Source organism: Lissotriton vulgaris, chromosome 12 (genome assembly GCF_964263255.1).
Source record: "Lissotriton vulgaris chromosome 12, aLisVul1.2, whole genome shotgun sequence".
Classification (NCBI taxonomy): Eukaryota; Metazoa; Chordata; class Amphibia; order Caudata; family Salamandridae; genus Lissotriton; species Lissotriton vulgaris.
Window position 1 is genome coordinate 606,304,648 of NC_141700.1, and position 15,465 is coordinate 606,320,112.

A 15,465-nucleotide genomic window follows, 5' to 3' on the forward strand; every position below is an offset into this window, starting at 1 on the left:
TACATACACAAATGAAAAGAAAGATTGCATAACATCGCAGGATATGAGGAAGCACAAAGATATAAGCAAAAACTGAATACTTGTGTATCAAGTGAGGGGGGAGAGATGCAGGGGGTTGACACAGTCAGATAACCACCATCCTTGAAGGTCAAAGTGAGGGGGGAGTCCATTATGTTATTGATGTCTAGGATGGTTGACTTGGTCGGGAAAGTATTGGTTGAGGAAAAGGAGATTTAGGTCCTTTTTGAAGCAAGAGAAGGAGGGGTTGCATCTGAGGTCAATCAGCAGTGCATTCCACATCCTGGGTACCTTGCCAGTGAAGGACCGGTACTGGGTCGTCTTCTTTTTCAGTTTCGAAAGGGATGAGAAGAAGCGAGTTGGTGCTTAGTTCTGGATTTTCCTGCTTTTACTAGTTTGCTGTTTAGGTAGTTTGGGGATTGGGTGTGAAGGGCCTTGTGTGTGATGCAGGCCAGTTTGTAAATACATCTACCTTCCATGGAAAGTCAGTTGAGTGTGTTGAGGGCTGGTGAGATGTGCTCAAATCTCTGTTTACCAGTTATGAGTCGGGCTGCCATGTTAAGGACTGTCCTTAGTGGGTCTAGGTGACATTTTGGTGACCCTGTTAGGATGGCGTTTCCATAGTCCAGTTTAGAAAGGACTAGGGATTGTACAATTGTCGTGAGATCATCTTGAGGGTTGAAAGGTTTAATTTTCTTGAGGTGTTTTAGAGAGCAGCGCGCACTTTTTGCAGAGTTCTTGATGTGGTCTTTCATTGACAAGTTCACGTCCAGGGTAATGCCTAGTGACTTTACGGAGTCGGATAGGACGAGGGAGCAGTTTAGAGCATCAAGCTTCTTGAGCTATACTAGGATTAAATAGAACAAAACAGTTTGTGTACAAATGACATGCTCAAGAAACCCACAGAGCGATATTCCTTCAAGGACAGGAAAGTGACTAAAAGAGATAAACGCAACAGGAAAATAATTCCCAGAAGGAGACAAGGACAGGATGCCCACAGCAGAACAGAGAAAGAACTCCCCAAAAGACAATGAGAAAACATTTCTGTTCGGAAAAAACCCGGATAAACAGCAAAAGGCCACATGTAGCCATGGCAGGCATGGCACATAGGGGTGTGTGCCATGGCGACTCTTCAGTTGTCTCCGCACCAAGACAAGCATGCTGTGATGGCTGTTTGCATGAGCTTGGTGAGGGGTCCCTTAAGGTGGCACTATTTGTGCAGCAGCCCTAAGGGACCCTCTTTAGTTCCAAGGCATTGGGTCCCAGGGGTACCACTTACTAGGGACTCACAGGGATCCTAAAAGGGGTGCCTATCCTGCAACAATTGCACAGTTTAGGGAAAGAACACTGGTGCTGGGGATCTGGTGCGCAGGAACCCAGCACACTTTCAGTTAAAATGGCACCAGACGCCAGGCAAAAAGCAGAACTATACTGCAACAAAAACCTCGTTTCCTACACTTAGTCAACAGTAATCCTTGAAATATGATATTGATTCACTGTGTTTCAGTGTTGGATAACCTTGTGGTAATCTATTATACAGAAAATAACACAGAAACAATGAATAAAGCAACTTATGGCTTTACTATTAGAGCTATCATTGTTCACAGGAACCATGTTGCTCCACACATACTTGGCTGCGAACATTTATGCGTCACCTTCCGTTGTTCTTTCAGAAAACGAAAACACTTAAAAAAGGAGAATTCCACATGGCACCTCACCTAAATGGTGACTTCCATTTTTATGTCCTGGAAGTCACTCTCTAAAAAATGACTGGCACAGGTGTACATAGACTGGCTAACATTATGAAAGGATTTCTGAACTTTTAGCCCTAGAATTTTATAACTGTGATTGACTAATAGTATCAATGCATGCTAAGTTACCAACATGCTTGGATTTCCAGAAATGACATCATATAACCTGCTTCTTATGACATCAGAGGGTAACTCCTTGCCCCAACCGTAGCCATTCAACAGAACCTTATTTATTGCTGGGTGACTCTGGGATGGGTATGGTGTGAAAACTACAGAAAAAGAGTGATCCTGAAGCTCAATTAAATTTATGTTTCTGTCTCTGCCTTGATGGCCCTTGACCAGATGTAGCAAGGGCAGTGACAGGGTTATTGAAGGGCAAGACAAGGTTAGCAGCTGTTACACCTGTCAACTCCTAAATAATGCCCACTGAACCATCAAGCGAAAGTCTAATGCGTTCCCATTAACCGTTACAGGATAAGGAATAAAATGCAGGTGTGACCCAAAAACTGAGGCTCACCTACATTAATTACTAACCAGTTCCTAGCAGGAACATTTGACTTGATTTGTGTATATGCAAAAGCACACATTCACTGCAGGACATCAGGACACAAAAGAACTGAGATGCAAAAAGGGTGATGAGGGAAAGAAAATCTGGCAGGTCGGGTAAAGAAAAGTGGTGAATGAGTTTAGCAGAAAACGGTAGGTTTTGAGCATCTTCTTAAAGATAAGGTTATTTGAAGCAAGTGAAAATGAAAATCATTCTTAAACCCTTCAACCCTGGCCATGAAGAGCCTGGCCACTGCCCCATTCAAGACTAGCAGCAATTTAGAGCCAGGGCACTAATATCTAGAGGAACAGTAGGAAACAAAAAAGTCTTGTAGAAGGGATCAGGTGTCCGTAAAGTATAGATATTAGCCATACGCACAAGATTTTAAACTGAGCATGTTGGAGAATGAGAAGTGAATGCTAGCTGACAAAATGTGGTCAAACTTTATCAGTCCATGTACCTGCCTAACAGCAGTATTAGAAGAACAAAGATAACTAATTTTCCATGTTTACCCACCATTGACCTTGGGGTGAAAGGATAACGCATTATGTGCATGAGTGAAGCATAAGCTCCTAAAGTCCGTCTACTGCACCATCTGAAAGACTATCTCAATGTAGGACTTCTCCTATCATGCAAACTGAATCCTATACATTCATCTTTAAAGAACGTCACCCTGGTTGTAATCCGTCCTTTAAGCCCATTGATCACTGATCTGTAAAATTTGAATCGCGAATGCAGCTTTCACATCACTTTTGCTCCAAACCTCTGGCCAGTCCACAGACCTTTTTTGCACGTCTATTTTATTGATGCACAGGTTACTACTTGTGTAACGACATATATGTAAGAGACATTAGTTAGTGATAGATTCCTTACCTTAGAATATCCCCAGGCGTCAGACTGGATCCGGAAACTTTTGCGTAGTAGTACCCTCGCGCGTCGGTAGGCGTCGTCTGCGGCTCCGCGTCCGTCGTCGGCGTTGTGGGCGCCGTGATGACGTCGTCGGAGTACTTAGACGCCACCTCCGCGTGCTGACGTCAGTTCTTAGACACAGCTTTTCCGCGCCAGAAGCGCAGAGCCATGCCAAAAACCAACACTGGTGCCATGAAACTAGGGCTCTGAAAGGGGATGACCTTAACCCTAGATATCGGTTCGCAGAAAGGGGAGGATGGGTGGGTCGGTAAGGAATCTATCACTAACTAATGTCTCTTACAGATATATCGTTACACAAGTGGTAACTTGTGCATCTGAAAGATGCACAAGTTACTGATAGATTAGTGATAGATTCCTTACCTTAGAAGATACCCCAGCAATACCAACCCAGTGGTGGTGGGTCTGCGAACCAATAATCACACCAGAAAGTCCGGGAGGACGGAACGGCCAAAGTAGCCATCCCTCCGGACTTGACTGTACAGGCAATAATGTCGCGCAAACGTGTGCAGCGAGGCCCACGTAACCGCCTGGCAAATGTCCTGCAAGGGCACACCTCGGCCCAAGGCAGTTGTAGTGGCTGTGGCTCGAGTGGAATGAGCCCTCAGCCCAACAGGGGGTTCCTTCTTAGCCAAGGAGTAACACGCCTGGATGCACAAGATGATCCACCGGGAGATGGTCCGCTTGTGCACCGCTTTCCCTTTCTTAGCACCCGCGTATCCAACAAAGAGTTGATCATCCACCCGGAACTGTTGTGTGCGTTTCAAATAAAATGAGAGCGCACGTTTTGGGTCCAGACGGTGGAGCCTCTCTTCCTCTCTCGAGGGGTGCGGAGGCGGAAAGAAGGTGGGCAAGGTTATGGATTGCCCAATGTGGAAGGCCGTGACTACCTTGGGTAGGAAGGAGGGCCTCGTTCTTAACACAACCTTGTCCGGATGGACTGAAAGGAAAGGAGGCTTACAAGATAGAGCCTGGAGCTCACTCACTCTCCTGGCAGAGGTGATGGCTACCAGGAAGGCAGTCTTCAAAGAGAGAAGGCGAAGAGGACAGTTGTGAAGTGGCTCAAAGAGAGCGCACATCAGAAACGTAAGAACCAGGTTCAAGTCCCACTAAGGCATCCCAAAGGGAACAGGAGGGAACATATGAGTGATGCCCTTCAGGAATCGATTAACGATAGGGGACTTGAACAAAGAAGGTTGGTCAGGCAGCCTCAGAAAGGCTGAAAGAGCTGAAAGATAGCCCTTGGCAGTGCCCAGAGCAGAGCTCTGCTGGGCAAGAGAGAGGAGAAAGAGGAGAACCTCAGAAAGAGGGGCATTAAGGGGATCCACAGCCTTTGCTGTGCACCATGCCACAAATCTATTCCACCTGGAGGCGGATACCGACTTTGTGGAGGGACGCCTGGCTGCCAGAATGATGTTACAGACTTCAGGAGGCAAGTCAAAGGGCCTCAACTGTCGCCGCTCAATCTCCAATCATGGAGGTGGAGACTGGACAGGTTCGGGTGGAGGACCGTCCCCTGCTGCTGCGACAGAAGGTCCTCCTGAAGAGGCAGACGAACCGGGGGATCGACTGACATACTGAGTAGCTCGGATACCAGTACCTTCATGCCCAGTCCGGAGCCACAAGGATGACTTGATCTTCTTCAGCACTCTGGGCAGAAGTGGTATAGGCGGAAAGGCGTACAACAGACCGCAACTCCACTCGCGACGAAAAGCGTCTCCGAGCGAGTGCCGCCTTGGAAATTCCAACGCACAGAACTGATGACATTGCGCGTTCTCTTCGGTGGCGAATAGATCTAACCAAGACTCTCCCCACTGCTGAAAGAGACCTTGCGCCACGTCCCAGTTCAGACGCCATTCGTGATCCATCATGCACCGGCGGCTGAGTTCGTCCGCCCTGGCGTTCAGAGAACCTGCCAGGTGTTGAACCATCAGAGTCACGCCCTGATGTTCCAGCCATTGCCAGAGGCGCAGAGCCTCCTGGCAGAGGGTCCACGACCCCACCCCGCTCTGTTTGTTGCAGTACCACATGGCGGTGGTGTTGTCCGTGAACACCTGCACTACACTCCCTCAGACATACGGGAGGAATGCCTTCGGTGCTAGACAAATCGCCCGTAGCTCCAAAAGGTTGATATGGAGCCGGGACTCCGCCGGAGACCAGAGGCCTCTGATCTCCGCCTTTCTAATGTGGCCTCCCCAGCCCTGGAGGGATGCGTCCGTCACAACTACGTGCTCCGGTTGGGGAAGTGAGAGGGATCTGGCGTTGACCTAATCGCGGTTCGTGAGCCACCACTGCAGCTGTCTCGCAGTGCCCTCCGAGATCGGGACAAGGTCGGACAGGATGCCCTGATGCTGGGCCCAGTGAAACTTCAGGTCCCACTGCAGAGCCCGCATCCACCACCGTGCGTGATGCACCAGAAGGATGCAGGAGGCCATCAGCCCCAGAAGCTGCAGCATCAACCTGATCGAAACCCGGGATAAAGGCCGGAAGATTGGAATCAGAGCCTGTATATCCCGAACCCACTGTTCGGGCGGGTAAACCCGAAACTGCGCCGAGTCGAGAACCGCTCCGATGAAAAGGAGCTTCTGAGAGGGACACAGGTGTGACTTCGGCCCATTGATGGAGAACCCCAGCTGGTGCAGGAGATCCGCCGTAGTCTGGAGGTGGCTGACGACTGTCTGGGGCGAACCCGCCTTCAACAACCAGTCGTCGAGGTAGGGGAAGACTGAGACCCCCAACCTGCGCAGATGAGCTGCGACCACCGCCATCACCTTTGTGAACATCCGTGGGGCGCTGGTAAGGCCGAAGGGGAGCACGGTAAACTGAAAGTGCTCGTGGCCTACCGTGAACCGCAGGTAACGCCGATGGGCCGGCATGACCTAGATGTGGAAATACGCGTCCTGCAAGTCCAACGCTACCATCCAGTCTCCTGGGTCAAGGGCAGCTAAGACCTGAGCCTGAGTCAGCATTTTGAACTTCTCCTTCCGGAGGAAGCCGGTGACGTTCCTCAGATCCAAGATAGGGCGTAGGCCCCCTTTGCCCTTCTTGGGTACCAGAAAGTAGTGGGAGTAGCAACCACGTCCTACTTCTGGCCCAGGAACGTGTTTGATGGCCCCCTTGGCCAAGAGGGCCGAAACTTCCTCCTGCCGGAGCCACAAGTGATCCCCCGATATGCGGTGATGTGGCGGTGGCATGGCTTGAGGAGTCGTCTCGAAGGGGAGGGAGTAGCCCCTCCGGACGATCTGCAGCACCCACCTGTCCGAAGTGACAGTGCGCCAGTGAGAGTGGTGATGGTGAACCCTGCCTCCCACTGGCGTCACATGGGCCGAAAAGCACGGACTAGGAGGGTTTAGAGGCGGATGCTGTGGGGGAAGGTGTGGACTGACCTCGCCGGTTTCCCCGACCGCCTCCACGGCGGTTTTCACGGCCACCGCCGCGCTGGATGGCAGTCTGCGGCGAGTGGCTGGCGGCACGTGTGGGACGCCCCTTCCTTGGCCACGAAAGGAGCGTAAGGCACCCGTTTGCTGGCGCAGGGCCGAGAGGCCCAAGGACTTGGCCGTAGCCCTGGAGTCCTTAAAGCGCTCAAGCGCGTGGTCTGCCTTGTCGCCAAAAAGGCGACGGCCATCGAACGGCATGTCCATCAAAGTATTCTGGACATCTGCCGAAAAATTGGCGGATCTCAGCCAGGCGTGGCGTCTCACCGCCACCGTCTTAGCCATCGCTCTGCCTAGCGATTCGGTGGTATCCAGCCCACACCTGATCGAATACTTGGCTGCATCTCGGCCCTCCACAAGGGCTTGGCCGAGTTTGGCCCGTACCTCCAACGGGCACTCTGGCAGCACCTCCGCCACCGTCTCCCACAGAGAGTGGGTGTAGCGGCCCAAGAGGCATGCGGTGTTGGAAGACCGAGTCCCAAACTAAGGGAGGAGAATATATTTTAACCATAATTCTCATACCTCTTGGATTCCCTGTCAGGCGGAGCCGTTGGGAATGCGGTCTGGGAATTAGAGGCCTGGATGACCAGACTCTCGGGGGTGGGGTGGGAGGACAGGAAACATGGGTCGCTCGGAGCCGGGCGGTGGCGTCTGGCCACGTTCCTATCTACGGGCGAACCCGTAGCGGGCCTGGACCAAGTGCCCAAAAGAACGTTGGTCAAGGCCTCATTAAAGGGCAGCAGAGGCTCAGCCGAGCATGACTGTGGTTTAAGGACCTCTGTGAGGAGGTTAGTCCTCACAGCCGCGACGGGGAGCTCAAGGCCCAAGGCCTTGGCAGCCCTCGTCAACACCACACCATAGGTAGCCCCCTCCTCCGAAGCCACGGTAGGAGGAGAGACAAAACCAGTGTCTGGAGAGGGGTCCAGGCCACTGGCCTCCCCAAGGTCTCCTGCCCAGTCCTCATGAGACTGACACTCCTTTGTCAGAGGGTCCTCAGACCCCTCCCAATCCTCCTCTTCACCCATCTCCTGAGACTCAGGGTTGTAATTGAATGGGTTCGGTTCGTAGAAGTGGAATTCTCCAAACGGCGTCGGGTGCGGCGCCCAGCAGCGCCGCTCCGACGTCGGAACCGAAGCAAAGGAGGTATCAGGGGCGGCGCCGCCCGAGGACGGCGCCGGAGGTGACACCTGACGGACCAACGCCGGGGGGGTCGTAAGGTCCACCGGTGACGATCCAGAGCCCGAGGAAGGGCCAGCGGCGTCCCGCGGCACCGGGCCTGAAGGCGCCGGCGGCGCCGGAGCCGCTGTTCCTTGCGGCGCCGGGCCCGAAGGCACCGGCGGTGTTGGGATCGTGAGGCCCTGCGGCGCCGGGCCCGAAGGCGCCGGCGGCGTCGGGGCCGAAGCACCCGATGGCGTCGGGGTCGAAGCCCCCGACCCGCTAGGGCCCTTAGACGGGTCCGCTGGGCCCGAAGGCGCCGCAGAACCCGTCGGAGGAGAAAGGGACCTCATGGCCATAAGGAAGCGCTCAATCTCCTCCGGCATCGCGTCCTGCCCAGGGACCGGAGGGTGTGGGGAGGGACGAGAAGCCCGCGACTCCGAAGGAGGCGCGTGGGTGGTGTTACCCGAACCCCCGGCCGCATCGCGCGAGCGTCGGGGGGAGTCAGAAGAGCGATGACGACTCTTCGACTTCTTGTGCTTCTTACCTGACGACTTCGACCCGGAGGAGTGTTGCCGACTCCCGGAGCTGTGACGGCTCCGTCCCCGCGACCTGTCCCTCGACCTCCCGTGGGACCGGGATCTCACTCGGCGCGGGGCCGACTGCCGGAGTTCGAGCCGCCTGCGGGACCACTCCCGCCTGGCTTTCCTCGAGAGGGCCCGACAGTCGGGGCAGGCCTCGTCGTCGTGGTCAACAACTAGACAAGTTAGGCACAGGCGGTGAGGGTCCGTGACCGACATCATGCGGTCGCACTCCTCACAGTGCTTAAATCCGGGCATCCCTACGGCACCGATCGGAGTCGTTAGACTACGAGAAATGATCAAAAATTGATCCAAAAAGTTAGTCAAAAATTTACTTGGGTAACTGCTCTTTCCAGATCTGCGCTGGCTGGCGCGGAAAAAAGAAGAACTGACGTCAGCATGCAGAGGCGGAGTCTAAGTACTCCGACGACGTCATCACGGCGCCCACGATGGACGCGGAGCCGCAGACGACGCCTACCGACGCGCAAGGGTACTGCTACGCAAAAGTTTCCGGATCCAGTCTGACGCCTGGGGATATTCTAAGGTAAGGAATCTATCACTAACGTGTCTCTTTCAGATTTTATGTTTTCAATACAAACAATACCTGCATGCAAGCAGTACCGAACTTGTGGTTTATAACATGGATATGGTACATGTATGCATTTATGCCCAAGTTGCACTATCTAGACAATAGAAATATTATAAAGTACAGATTTGTGAGTCCAGACACAATTCATGTCCATTAATCAATCAAGAGAAGAGACGGGGACATAGAGGCAGGACAATGATTATGATTATACAGTTTTAGTTATCTTATAAATCATATACATTATTACATGTCTATTACTGGTTGCCTTTACATCTATTAGCATACAGACCTGGTGGTAACATCGGTACTCGTAGATGGCTAGGTAGAGTCAATAAAATAGAAAGAGAAGACAATGAAAAAGAAAGGGGATTGCATAAACTAACAAAAGGAACAAAGAAACATGTGTAAAAGTTGCTCAGCCGCCAGTAAACAGACCTAATAGTGAATTGGAGAATTTTATTTTTCAGACTTGGGAAATGAGATAAATCTATGACACTTAGCCATAGGATAATTCTTGGGGAATGACAATGTTTGAGAACTGACAAGTTGAAAGTTAACATGCACTGTTAGAAATGAATGGGATAGTCCAGTACCTGAAACAGGCAAAAATGGGACATATGCTTTTTTTGGAATTAATAGCCATAAACACACTTTCTTACCTTGGTCCTGTCTTGTTTATCTTTCATGTAACACCAAATAGCAGTGAGGATATACAAGCCTGCAAGTGTCCCCAAAAGAATAGGTGCAACAGGATTGGTGGCAGCATTAGCAAACAACTTGACTGTGTCTCTGATATCCACCACCCTGGGCATGACGAGAAATGTGCTGCCAAAGAATGTAAGGTGATGGCACAGGCACTGAGTGGCAGTTGCTGTTGTCTTTGGTCCAACCTGCAGATCAAAGAATAATGTACCCACATCACATGATGGGACAGCAAGAACATTTTGGTGACACATAACACCCAAACTTGAGGTGATAAGAAGTTAATTGTGGTAAGTTCATGTTCACATGTCAACTTGTTACAAGCTCCTCAAATTGCAAACCTTGTACACATTATTAGAATACTCCTATGCTTAGAACTTGCAAGTGCAGAACATAGTCAATCTCACAATAGTGGCAACACTAACTTTCCAAGCTATTTCCATCTTTGCTTCTTCTCTTATATCTTGGATTGCTTATGCATTATCTCTGTGAGCCCTATTCACAAAAGTAAATGTACATGTATAAATGTACTCACGTGTAAATATACGTCTACACTTTGGAGTAACTTTACACTCTTTTTGCTGTTCAATATTTCAGAGTGTAAAGTTACTCCCAAGTGTAGACTTACATGTCTCCACCTCCTAAATTCGGGGAGTGGAGAATCCTACAACAGGATTTATCAGTGCAAACTTGTCGGACAGAGACCTGCACCACCAGGAAAACCATAGGGAAAAGTAGAAAAAAGCACTTAACTTAAAACAAATTTGAAAAACATTCAATATATAATAATATTGTAACATAATTTGTTAAATGTTTAAATCTTTAACAAGATATAGTGTTATAGCACATTAATATAAAATGTAATGAAATAATACATTTATTTAAATATAGTTAATTTATAAATTATAATTTTGAAGAATATTTTAAAGAATCCCATGCAATAAAATTATTGTTTTTATTTCATATGTATTATAAATACTTCAAAGCGACTTACTGACTGAATCTAAAATATTTTTAATTAAAAAAAATAATACTATTCTTTTAAATAGAAAATAGGTGTATCAATAAACTATCAAATAATTATTTATGTATTTATATTCACTAAAAAAGTAAAGGTTAAAGTAACATTATAGTTTCTTTACCTATGGGGGTTTTATGTATGATAGAAGTAATGATGCTTCATATTATTCTGAGCTATTTTGCACTTGCGTTCATAGCTCTAATGCTTTAACCGTTCAGCCAGTAATGTGTACAAAAGGAGATTGGATTATGTCATCAGTGATGTCATTGGACCTGTCATCAGTGATGTCATAAAGATGTCATAGAACATGTCACGAGTGGTGTAATATGTGAGGTCATAAGCAGTGCATGGCGGAGGTGCAAGTTATAGTTAGCTCTGCTAACTATAACTGGTGAGTTTCTGTGGTTTATTTTGTTAAAAATGTTAATGTTGTCACTGTCATATGCACCTAACTATAACGTTACTTTAACCTTTTATTTTTTCAGTGAATTGTTTTTTTTGTAAACAAAAACAGATCTTTTTATCACACCTAACAATAACGTCACTTTTAAACTTTGGTTTTTTTTTTTCAATCCCATGCCTTTTGTCGTGCATGGCATGGGATCGGCCACAGGGCTTTATGTTTTGTAAAGGATAGGGAGGCACATGGCCTGCCCTCTCCAAGCCTTATTAGGCCCTAGGGATCCCATCCACAGGTCCTTTTTAGGGCTCGTCCCTTTTCTATTTCGCAGAAATAGAACAGGGGGAGCCCTTATGTCGCTGATCTGCTTCTTTCCCCAAAGGCTCTCTTCAGGCAGCTGATTGGCTGTCCTCAAGGAGGATTCCCAACAGTTCACGAGCTCGTGGACGAGCTTGCCCGATCCTTCCCCCTGCCAGCAGCATTTGGCACATCAAAGGCTTCGCTGCCCCGCCCCCCGCCGTCACTTATTCACGGCCGCAGGCCGTGCTCTCTTCCCCCAGTGCTTGTAATCCCTCCTTGTTGCCTCTGTCCGCTTTTAGCCCCGCCCACCGGGACTGGATGCTTTACTCGCGCCGTGAGACTGTCTCCTTCATTAGCCTGGATGCACTATATTTTTCACAATGGCGACAGCTTGTTCCTACTGCAGGCACAATGTGTTTTCCTCGCCATGCCTGCTTTCACTTTCCATCCACTTCACTTTATCTCCCGTGCCTTCCCCGAACTACTCTTCATGCCATCGTAAGATAGCTGCAGGCTTGCCCAGCTCTCATCGCTGCACCCTGCGTTGTAGTCCTTAAATATAGTGGCCGATCTTGCTTTTGTTCTGTGTTTTGCGGCTCGCTTTGATCAGCAGGGTGCTAATGAAACAGGCGCCACGCTTGGGGCTGCACTTCGGGGAGGCTCCGTAGCCACTTCAGTGGAGCTGGGTTGCGCTGTACTCCGGCAGCATGTCTGTGCCGTACTGTGTGGGACAGGTAAGGAGAGACCGTGCTGCTGCTGTGTTTGTAAACAACACATGTGGACAGCTTGGAGGGGCTGAGCTGGCGCTGTTAGCTTTGCCTAAAGCTAGAGCCTTGGGTGCAATATAAATCTCGTTTTTAATGTCTGTGTGGGGGTTGGCAAGCAGCGTGGATCAGCCTAGATATGGGTAGCCCAGACTTGCCTGAAAAGTTGGTTGCCTCGTCCACACACTAACTGCCCAGCGCAAGGAAGGCGCCGCTGGTGCAGAACCTTCAGATCGGCATGGATATTCCAAGAGGCAGCCGGCGTCCCCACACACTGGCTCCCGCCGTGCGTAGGGAAGGTGAAGCAATCTCACGCCTCTGTTCTAAAATGATTTGGTTCCCAGGGCCTGTTCAAACAAAGGTCGTGGACGTGCGACAAGACCCCCGCTCTTTTGTCACTCCTTAGCCTAGTGTTATCTCCGTTACATTGTAGATCATTTTGTGTGCCTAAAAGCAGCGCCATATTAAGTAGCGCTTCCACCCAGCCAGGAATGCATGTGTATAGCTTTGTAGAATGCATCTGATATCCGTGGAGCAGCGGCTGGCCACGAGGGCTACTGAATCGGACCCCCTGCATTGTCGCCCTCTTTCAGCTTTGGGAACCAAGCTCACAGTACAATGTGTAAATTCATGCGGAGAAGCGAGAATTCACAGGTACAACTGGCGGTTTGTTGTTGTTTTTGAACTGCAGTTGCGCTGGGAAGGAGTAGTTTCTTTTCTGTAAGTCCAGTTCTGTAGTAGGGGTATCTCTGTTATAGTCATAATCTAGTGAATAGTCCCGCCCATGTGCGTGGACCCCGGAGCAATCAAAAATAATCTCTTAAAGTGTCGAAAAGACGCAGAACTGCACAGACACTTAAGAGAGAATTTAAAGACATATAATGCAGCCTACAAACAGGCTACACTGTCCAGTACTTCAGCTAGAAATTCCACCAAAAATCCACAATACAGCAAGCCTGTCCAGATTTCCCTTGCCTTCAGCAAAAAACCCCTCTGGAATGATAGAGAGGAAGACATGGACAGACAAGCCCCATAGGCTGCCATAATGTGGCTCAGAACAGGATACTGTGCCTTTAAGAGAACTTTCCAGAACTTCACAGTATCCCAGAATGCCCTGCAGGTCCCTCTACTTTCAGTTCTTTTTGAAGGCGTAACACGCCAGACCTGTAGCATTCCTTACATGAATATCTGTCTCCACCGGGGAGGAGGGTGGGCGCTTATGACTATAACAGAGATACCCCTACTACAGAACTGGAGTTACAGAAAAGAAACTACTCCTTCTGTAGTAGGGGATCTCTGTGTATAGTCATAATCTAGTGAATAGAATGGCAAGCCCATCCCCACACCAAAGCGGCGGTGGAGAAAGAAACCAACACCACTATTGTGCGCAAAATTCCGCAGCGAAGCCTGTCCAACCTGAGCATCCGCTCTGGCATCAGTGTCCAGACAGTAATGCTTAGCAAAGGTATGAACCGACTTCCAAGTGGCGGCCTTGCAAATTTCTGCAATCGGCATATTACGGAGCAAGGCTGTTGTGGCAGCTTTGCCCCTGGTGGAATGAGCCTTAGGCTTACCTCCTAAGGCCTTATTAGCCTTCTGGTAACACAGTTGTATGCAGGACACAATCCACCTAGAGATGGACTGCTTAGAGGTCGAAAGACCCGTCCTGACCGATCCATAATTGATAAACAATTGGTCTGACCTACGAATACCTTTGGTCTTATCCAGATAAAATTTCAACACCCTCCTAACATCCAGGGAATGTAGAGACCGTTCCGCTGGAGATGAAGGGTTCTGAAAAAACGTAGGCAAAGTTATAGTCTGGTTGACATGAAAATCAGAAATAACCTTGGGAAGAAATTTAGGGTGAGTGCGCATAACAACTTTAGCAGCATGAAAAACAGTATAAGGTTCATTACAACACAACGCCTGAATTTCACTCACCCTGCGGGCCGATGTAATGGCCACGAGGAACGCCGCCTTCCAGGACAGGTGCTGCAACGAAGTCTTATGAATGGGTTCAAAAGGCTCCTTCATCAAACTGGACAGCACCACATTCAATTCCCATGAAGGCGAAGGAAGCCTGACAGGAGGGAACACTTCTTCAAGCCTTCCAAAAAGTCTTTGATCACAGGGATCTGGAAGAAGGAAGTCTGTGAAGGGCTTTTCCTGTAGTCAAGTCAAGTCAAGTCAAAATTTATATAGCGCACTACATACCCAGAGGGTCTAAAGTCGCTTGAGGAGGGGGGGGGCGGGGGGGGGGGGATTTACTTATCGAATATCCAGGTTTTAAACTGTTTTCTGAAGGCTAGGTGGTTTTGGGTAAGGCGGAGGTGGATGGGAAGGGAATTCCAGGTTATGGCCGCTAAGTAGGAGAAGGATCTTCCCCCCATGGTAGCTTTGTGGATGCGCGGAACAGCGGCGAGGGCTTGGTTGGACGAACGCAGTTGGCGGGTGGGAGTGTAGAAGGAAAGGCGCGTGTTGAGGCAGTCAGGTCCAAGTTCGTAGAGGGCTTTGTGTGCGTGGGTGAGGAGACGGAACGTTATCCTTTTGTTGACGGGGAGCCAGTGAAGGTCTTTCAGGTGACCGGAAATGTGGTCTGTGCGGGGGATGTCTAGTATGAGTCTGGCTGAGGCGTTTTGAATGCGTTGGAGTTTTTTCAGCAGTTTTGCGGTGGTGCCGGCGTAAAGGGTGTTTCTGTAGTCCAGACGGCTTGTAACCAGTGCATGGGTGACCGTTTTTCTTGTTTCGTGGGGATCCAGCGAAATGTTTTTTTGAGCATGCGTAGGATGTTGAGGCATGATGATGAGACGGCGTTGACTTGTCTGGTCATCGAGAGAGAGGAGTCCAGGATGATGCCCAGGTTCCGTGCGTGTTCCGTCGGTATGGGAGCTTTTCCTAGGGCCGTTGGCCACCAAGAGTCGTCCCAGGCGGAAGGGGATGCACCTAAGATGAGGACTTCCGTTTTGTCCGAGTTTAGTTTTAGACGGCTGTGCTTCATCCATTCGGCTACTTCTTTCATCCCTTCATGTAGGTTGGTTTTGGCGGTGATTGGGTCTTTGGTGAGTGAGAGGATCAGCTGAGTGTCATCAGCGTAGGAGATAATGTTGAGGTTGTGTTGGCGTGCGATGGTTGCGAGGGGGCTCTGTGAGAAGTTGGCCTGATATGCAGTGCTCACTATTCTAGTGATCACTATGTATCAGTCCAAACAACCCTTATGGTGATTGGTTGTAAGTCAACCTTATAGACCAGCTATCCTAGTAGCGTGGATACAAG

The 15,465-nt window shown here is 49.6% G+C and overlaps 1 protein-coding gene across 1 annotated transcript in view; it reads right to left on the reverse strand.

Annotated features, from left to right (window-relative positions):
- PKD1L3 (polycystin 1 like 3, transient receptor potential channel interacting) overlaps positions 1-15,465 on the reverse strand; it is a 1,100,724-nt gene that overhangs the window by 710,594 nt on the left and 374,665 nt on the right. Inside the window, exon 11 of the mRNA XM_086945530.1 lies at positions 9,662-9,892. Within this exon, the coding sequence (XP_086801656.1) occupies positions 9,662-9,892 (231 nt within the window). The remainder of the gene's footprint in view (positions 1-9,661; positions 9,893-15,465) is intronic.